The sequence below is a fragment of the Hylobates moloch genome, unplaced genomic scaffold (assembly GCF_009828535.3).
Source record: "Hylobates moloch isolate HMO894 unplaced genomic scaffold, HMol_V3 SCAFFOLD_53, whole genome shotgun sequence".
Lineage (NCBI taxonomy): Eukaryota > Metazoa > Chordata > Mammalia > Primates > Hylobatidae > Hylobates > Hylobates moloch.
In genome coordinates, this window is record NW_026652328.1 from 782685 (window position 1) to 791409 (window position 8725).

The following is an 8725-nucleotide window of genomic DNA, read 5'->3' on the forward strand; positions in this document are numbered from 1 at the left end:
GACAGAGAAAGACTCCGTCTCAAAAAACAGAAAGAATTCAGATCCAAAATGTAACTCGTACCAAATACACACTATTCCATTATTTCCCATATGTGTGTATTAATATATCTGATATCTATCTCTTCTACATGTTTGTCCATCTTAATGTGTGTGTGTGTGTGTATAGATGTATATATACACAGTCTCCTCCACTAAACTGTGATTGTCCCATGGGTGTGTCCGCTGAAATCATTGACTACCTAATGGTGCTTGCAGAAATGCTAGCCCTTTGTGGAAAAGATGTGATGGGGATTTTTAATAAACCCAGATACAATACTAGACAATGGCAATAAATCTTACTGCCAAGTTAGTTTGTACCAAATTAAGCGTTTAAGCCCATTGAAGCCATCATCTGGGATGATGCTCTCTCAGGCTCAGAAAACAGATCTTCTCCGTAGTGTGTCCTGGAAGTTAGGAGCTAGGACTAGCCAGCATCACCTCTGACAGTCAGGCAGCCTGAGTACACAGGGGGTCAACGGGCATAGGGCCTAAGAGCACCATACAGAACAAGGAATTGTTATCATTTCCATTACTCGTAGACTGCATTGCTCTTGGCTCCTTAAATTGCTAGTTCTCCTAAATGTTGTCCTTTCCCCTCCCTTCACCCCGGAACCAGGTTAAAATGTGCATTTGTATTAACAAAAGATCATGGAAGGAGATACAAAAGACAGGACACATGCTCTTTGAGGAAATATCCTCCCCCTTGTTCCACCCAAAGCCATCTAGGGATGGACTTAAGAAAACAAGACATCTGCATCAGCCTTTCCAGGGCTGAAGCAGAACCATCTCCCCTCACTTAACCTTGGCCGTCACCAGCCAGCTTTTGATTTTCTCCACTGCAGTCCGGTAAGGCAGGAATAGTACATGGCCACACAGCTTAGAGACTGTCAGCCCAACTTGTCGTACCAGCTTTCCAAACACCTTTGCATTAGGAAGAGGCAGGTAGCTCACAACTGGGTCATGCTGCCTAAAGCTGTATCTGTGCATCAGAGGCAGCAGTGGAGAAAAACTCCCAGGGCCACATTTGTTACATGTGCTTTTCATTGGATTGCTGTTGAATACACTTTTTAAGTTGTCCCTAAAATTGTCGGTATGAGTTCCTAGGGAATACTCAGTGTCTTCCACTGTAGGGGATAGTCAGATCCATGGCCAACCTATAATTAATGCTGGTGCCTCACAACTCCCAGTTATTCAATTATTCATCCCTCACCAAAAGGACTTGAGTATTTCCCATGTGACTTTTCTTTAATCTAAACCCTTTCTCCTTAGGGTGACAGATTCATGGAGGAATTGATATTGTCCATATATGGAAGGGATCGTGTGGACCCAGTGTGTATAGGGAAAGGGCACCAGCCAAAATTTGAAACCCAGCTCTGTTACCATCTAGCATTGTGACCCTGGGCAAATTATTTAACTTCACATTTCCTCTGAGGTATCTTCCAGTTCTAAGATTCTCTGATTCCAAGTGGACATTTGGGCTCTCATCACTCCAGAGCTCTTCTGTTTAACTATTGTGAATAGATTTATGTATGTAGTTTCTGATATTATATCACACAAACTCAGGGTTTCTTTTTACTGTTGAAACGGCCAGTCATGAATCATGCCGGAGAGTAAATTGGGGACCTGACACAACTGGGATTCTGCCTGGACTTTGCAAAAAGCCAGATGGTGCCAGATTTTTGAGTACCAGTTGAGCCCACTTCTACAAATTCTCTCCCATCCCAATCTAATAGGAATCACCCAATCGCACTTAAACCCATTGTTCAGGCAGCTGGGCCAGATTTGTACAAAAATACATAGTATTTAGAAAGCTAGGCCTTCGCTGGGGTGCCTTCATGCTCCCTGTAGACATCTTTCAGATTGGGGGCTGGAATCCCTACCATCAGTCAGCATCATCAAATAGGGAGGCCAGAATTCCAGTACCAACAACTGGTCTGCATAGAAAAGTCGAGATCTGGGAGGAAAACTTGTTCTGCTTGCTGTGATTATGACTTTGGATTCAGAGATATTGGAAGCAAATATGAATGAACCAACTCTCAGGACCAGCTGTCAAGCACTTGGCTTGTAATCTGCCGTCATCCCACTCATCCCAGGTGCTCCTAGTTTGACAGCTCACCAGCTAGTTAAATTTGGCTTCCGGTACGACTCTGACTCATACCCCAGGGGCCTATAATGAGGATCTTGTACCAGGAAAGGGGACCCCAGCTAGGCTGTTTGCTGGCTAACATCCCAGTGGTTTGGGCTACAATAATTTAGCAGCCCTAGTTCTTCCTCCTATGGTAGGAAGGACACCAGAGCCCTCTCCATGTGAGATGGAACATAATCTATAACTTTCTGTGAAGAGATGGCATCTGTAATGAGGCATTCTTGCTGGAGGCCTCCAGAAGTCCCTATTCTACAACCACTTAATACCAATTTAATGAGCCTCTCACTAGAAATGGTCAAGAGCTCTCACTGACATCCTTGAGTATTATTTAATTAATGGTTTATTTACAGGAAAGGGCACCATCTTCATGGGGAGAAGATGAGTACTTGAAATATCAAGACAATTGCAGAAGGCTATGCCCTGAGAGAATGGAAGAACTGGGAAAGAGAAAAGGAAGTTAGAAGCTTAAGGTTGATGTGAAATGCAGAAAAAGGAATGGTTAACAGAAAGTGTTCATGTTTATCTAATACAGAACAGGTTCTGATCCCCTTCTCAGGACACATTTCTGTGGCAGTGAAGAGTAAAGCTGTAGGCAATCACAGTTTAAGTGCTTCCAGTTCCTTCTGATCTCATTCTGTTTTCACTGAGTCATCTTTTGAGGTTAATCTTCTGAGGTGAATGGAGTTTCCTTAGTAGCTTTCCTACTGAGAAGTATAATGACCAGCTGTCATCATTGTAGTTCTCTTAACAGTTACTATTCTTATTGCAAATTGGCCTGATTTCTGTTCCTTCTGTGGACAGTTTAGTTAGCAGGAATAAGTTCTTCCTGAGCCAAATCAAGTATCTAGATTTGTGAGGCTAAATTTCTAAACTCTAGAGCGCTACAGTCTTGTAGATTTCCCAACACACGTCTCATGAATATCCACCACAATATCTTATACTTCAGTCTTTTAGTACCAAGGAATGTTAATTTCTTCTTCACCGTTAACTCAGATCCTGGGAGAAAAGATGGTATATTTCCACCCCATCCTCACCCTCAGATTCTAGATGACACCAATAAACACTTCTTTGTGCTAGTAAGCCGCCTCAGCAGTTGTCTGGTGGCATCCCTCCACTTGAACGTGAGAAAATTAAATCTAAAGAGATCAAGTGACTCCATCCGGGTCACACAGCATGTCAGTGGTGGGGCCAGAACTGGAGCCCAGGTCCCGTTACTCCAAGTGTTGTTTTCTACCGCATTACCTTGCTCCTCTGCATTGCTCCGGTGTTTGCATCTGCTGACGTTGGGGGCACTGTGGTGATGTATTAATTAATTCTTGCATTGCTATAAAGAACTACCTGAGACTGGGTAATTTATAAAGAAAAGAGGCTTAATTGGCTCACAGTTCCACAGGCTGTAAAGGAAGCATGGCTGAGGAGGCCTCAGGAAACTTATAATCCTGGTGGAAGCCGAAGAGGAAGGAGGCACGTCTCACATGGCCAGAGCAGGAGGAAGAGAGAGAGGTGGGAGGTGCCACACACTTAAACAATCAGATCTCATGAGAACTCGCTCATTATCATGAGAACAGCAAGGGGGAAATCTGCCCCCATGATCCAGTAACCTCCTACCAGGCCCCTCCTCCAACACTGGGGATTACCATTTGTTTTTGGTTTTTCGGGGTTTTTTTGTTTTTGTTTTTGTTTTGTTTTTATGAGACGGAGTCTCACTCTGTAACCGAGATTGGAGTGCAGTGGCACAATCTTGGCTCACTGCAACCTCCACCTCCCAGGTTCAAGCGATTCTCACGTATCAGCCTCCTGAGTAGCTTGGACTATAGGTGCGCACTACCACGCCCAGCTAATTTTTGTATTTATTTTAGTAGAGACAGGGTTTCACCATGTTGGCCAGGCTGGTCTCGAACTCCTGACCTCAGGTGATCGACCTGCCTCGGCCTCCCAGCATGCTGGGATTACAGGTGTGAGCCACCACGCCTGGCCTGGGAATTACAATTTGACATGAGATTTGGGTGGGGGCACAAATCTAAACCGTATCAGGTGAATATATAGAGGTGATAGAGGCAAAGTGAAAGATCAAATGCAAAAAAAATGACAAGATGGGCCGATAATAGGAACTGACATTATAGGAATGCAATAAACAAGGCACAGTGGTTCTAGTTTAAGTTCACTTGGCTTCTGGATGAATCTAATGTGATGATTATAGAGAGCTCTTCATTACCAGCATAAATGGAAATTAATCCTTTTCTGTCCCTCATATTTTACCTCACTTAAGAATGTGTCCAGAAGCAATAACATGATTTATAAGTGTAGCTAGACCAGGTTTGAGGATAAATGAGAGAGAAGGCAGTGGAAATTGCCTAGTCCTTCCTGTCTTGTCTTTCATGAGAACCCAATTCTAACATAATTGCTAGTGTTTGACAGTAAATGTCAGGGAAAGAGAAAACAGCAGGAGAAAAGTGATTTTTTGCTAAGGTCTAAAAATACATATTTTTTAAAAGAAAGATATGCATCCTGGACTATTGGCCGGGCACACTGAGTGTGGTGGCTCACGCCTGTAATCCCAGCACTTTGAGGCCGAGGTGGGCAGATCACCTGAGGTCAGGTGTTCGAGACCACCCTGGCCAACATGGTGAAACCCCATCTCTACTAAAAATATAAAAATTAGCCAGGCGTGGTGGCGGGCACCAGTAGTCCCAGCTACTCGGGAGGCTGAAGCAGGAGAATCGTTTGAACCCAGAAGGCAGCGGTTGCAGTGAGCCGAGATTGTGCCACTGCACTCCAGTCTGGTGGACAGAGCAAGACTCTGTCTCAAAAAAAAAAAAAAAAAAAAAGAAAGATATGCATCCTGAACTATTAAGACAAGGGCCAGTGCATATCCCAATGGGCTCAGTTGGAAGAAGTCTGGTGCAAAACCAGTAGGGAGGAGGGACAGAGCTGGGCAAGGAGGGCTCACTGTGCAGGCACTTAGCTGTCATTCAGCCACCGAGGCGTGAAGCCTTAGCGTACTCACATCACAGACAAGCCTCCTTATTCCCACCACCCATTTATATATTTCTATAAATATATATATAATATATAAAAATATATATGGCATAAAATGTGCCATTATAACCATTTTTAAATATACAAGTCAGTGGAATTACATTAATTACATTCACAATGTTGTACAACCATCACCACTATTTTCAAAATTTTTCCATCATCCCAGACAGAAATTCTGTATACATAAAGCACTAACTCCCCATTCCCCTCAGCCCATGATAACCTCTAATCTACTTTCTGTCTATAAATTGAATATCGGGCACTTCTTATTGTTTGAGACAGTGTGTCACTCTGTTACACAGGCTGGAGTACAGTGGCGCCATCTCAGCTCACTGAAACCTCTGCCTCCTGGGCTCAAGCTATCCTCTCACCTCAGCCTCCCAAGTAGCTGGTGTGCACCACCATGCCGGGCTAATTTTTTGTAGAGACAGGGTTTCGCCATGTTGCCCAGGCTCATCTCGAACTCCTGAGCTCAAGCAATCTGCCCCCATCGGCCTCCCCAAGTGCTGGGATTATAGGCGGGAGCTACAATGCCTACAATGCCTGCTATAGGCATTCTTCTTTTTTTTTTTTTTTTGAGACGGAGTCTTGCTCTTGTTGCCCAGGCTGGAGTGCAATGGCACAATCTCAGCTCACTGCATCCTCTGCCTCCCATGTTCAGGTGGTGATTCTCCTGCCTCGGCCTCCTGAGTAGCTGGGATTACAGGCACCTGCCACCATACCCAGCTAATTTTTTGTATTTTTGGTAGAGATGGGGTTTCACCATGTTGGCCAGACTGGTCTCGAACTCCTGACCTCAGGTGATCCGCCTGCCTGCACCTCCCAAAGTGCTGGGATTACAGGTGTGAGCCACCACGCCTGGCCAGCCTAGGCATTCTTAATTAACTATATATACCTCCTAAAGTGTAGCAGCAGTAGAAAAGAACAGAACTTGAGGTGAAAAGCAGGGAGGTTATGAATAAAAACTCAATTATCATTTTCTTTTTCTTTTTTGAAACGGAGTCTCACTCTCCCAGGCTGGAGAGCAGTGGCGTGATCTCAGCTCACTGCAACTTCCACCTCTCGGGTTCAAGCAATTCTCTGCCTCAGCCTCCCGAGTACCTGAGATTACAGGCACCTGCTACCACGCCCGGCTAATTTTTTGTATTTTTAGTAGAGACAGGGTTTCCCCATCTTGGCCAGGCTGGTCTTGAAGTCCTGGCCTCAGGTGATCCACCCTCCTCGGCCTCCCAAAGTGCTGGAATTACAGGCGTGAGCCACTGTGGCCAGCCTAACTCACCATTTTCTTAAATGTGACTTAAATGCAGTTGAAAACTTGTATTATGACTGAGTCGTTTTATCCCCTGAATCAGAAAAAGCAAAATGAAAGTCCCTCTGCTGTGCTAATGCAGCTCTTTCTTTTTTCAGTGACCATGCAGCAGGTGGCCAGGACAGTGGCTAAAGTGGAGCTCTCAGACCACGTGTGTGATGTGGTGTTTGCGCTCTTTGACTGTGATGGTGAGTGGGGCCCTCTGGAGCCGGGAGGGGAAACAGCCTGGCTGCCCTTAGAGGCCCTGTGTATAATGGAGCCTTGCAGACAGCATCGGTGAACCAGCCCATCCTCTTCAGGCTACCCACCTTTCCCACATCAGCAGCTCAGCCCTTGGCATGATGATACTGAGAAATCGAACCCCTGGCCTTGGCTTCTGTTTTCCATTTCTTCTTCTTATAATTCCAATATGCCTATAGGCCTAAATTAATTTATGACCATAAGCATCTTAAAAATGGAAACAAAAATGTCAGACTCAACTTGCTACTTAGCAGATACGGAGTACTCAAGTATCTGAGTGTCTTTAGAAAGAAGACAGTACTGATCTCTCCACCACCCAGGGCACATTCCAGCCAGTCACATTTCATCTCCATAGCATTCCAGCTCCACACAGTGGTCTGTTGTGTCTGTGGCCACTCTGCTCTGTCATTTAGCCCATTCAAGAGATCTGGTTCTGGTTTGAGCTTGGCATTACTTTTTATGTATGGTAGCTGATATACTAATAACAACAATAACAATGGATGCTTACACTTTTTCAATGCTTACTATGAGTAAGCATTGAAAGTTAATCTGCTCATTTAATCTTCTGACCTAGCTATTGTTATTGACCACTTTTTACTGATGAGAAAGCTGAGACTCGGAGAGGTTAAGTAAATTTCCTAAGATCACAAAGATAATAGTATTCAGGAGGCTGAGGCAGGCGGATTACCTGAGGTCAGGAGTTCAAGACCAGCCTGGCCAACATGGTGAAACCCCGTCTCTATTAAAAATACAAAAATTAGCCAGGCACAGTGGTGCGTGCCTGAAATCCCAGCTACTCAAGAGGCTGAGGCAAGAGAATCACTTGAACCCGGGAGGCAGCAGGGAGCAGAGATCGTGCCACAACACTCCAGCCTGGGCGACAGAGCGAGACTCTATCTCAAAAAAAAAAAAAAAAAAAAAAAAAAAGATAATAGTAGATGGCAAAAGCAGGATTTGAACTAAAACTGTACTGCCCCCTCTGTTTTATTTACTATATTACCACCCTCTCTTACCCCACAGCCAGTATTTGTTGTTCATCATCTTCCAGAAAGCTGGGCTAATGCAATTCAAAAGCCTGCTCAAAAGCTCCAGCCTATGGACCTTCCCTTTTAGTCCCAGCATAAGAATCACTTCTGGGCTTTCTTATTCCTTAACTTGGTTCCCTGAGCTTTTTAAGGGTAGTTGCAAGTCCTTTTCACCTTCCTACCCCCCATAGGACCTTGGATAGTACTTCTCACATAATAGGTGTTCATTAACTTGAATTATTTATGTTATTAAGTTGAACTTGAGTTATTTAAATCTCTAGCCTTGGCCTGGTGTGGTGGCTCATACCTGTAATCCCAGCACTTTAGGAGGCTAAGGCAGGAAGACTGTTTGAGCCTAGGAGTTTGAGACCAGCCTGGGCAATATAGTAAGATCTCGTCTCTACAAAAAAATTTAAAAATTAGCCAGGCATGGTAGCACATGTGTGCCTGTAGTCCCAGCTACTCAGGACGCTGAAGTGAGAGGATCACTTGAAGCTGGGAAGTCAAGGCTGCAGTGAGCCATGATCGCACCACTGCACTCCAGCCTGAGTGACAGAGTGAGACCCTGTCTCAAAAAATACAATTAAATAAATAAAATAAATCTCCAGGCCGGGCGCGGTGGCTCACGCTTGTAATCCCAGCACTTTGGGAGGCCGAGGCGGGCGGATCACGAGGTCAGGACATCGAGACCACGGTGAAACCCCGTCTCTACTAAAAATACAAAAAAAATTAGCCGGGTGTGGTGGCGGGCGCCTGTAGTCCCAGCTACTCAGAGAGGCTGAGGCAGGAGAATGGCGTGAACCCAGGAGGCGGAGCTTGCAGTGAGCTGAGATCGCACCACTGCACTCCAGCCTGGGCGACAGAGCGAGACCCCGTCTCAAAAATAAAATAAAATAAAATAAAATAAAATAAAATAAAATAAAATAA

General features: G+C 44.8%; 1 protein-coding gene across 3 annotated transcripts in view; it reads left to right on the top strand.

The window, feature by feature from the left end:
* Positions 1-6842, top strand: part of LOC116463691 (calcium uptake protein 1, mitochondrial) — a 262265-nt gene extending 255423 nt beyond the window's left edge. For all 3 annotated transcript variants that reach the window (XM_058434807.1, XM_058434806.1, XM_032146908.2), the window contains one exon: positions 6632-6842. In XM_058434807.1, the coding sequence (XP_058290790.1) occupies positions 6632-6813 (182 nt within the window). In that variant the 3' untranslated portion in view covers positions 6814-6842. The remainder of the gene's footprint in view (positions 1-6631) is intronic.
* The last annotated feature ends 1883 nt before the right edge of the window (positions 6843-8725 follow it).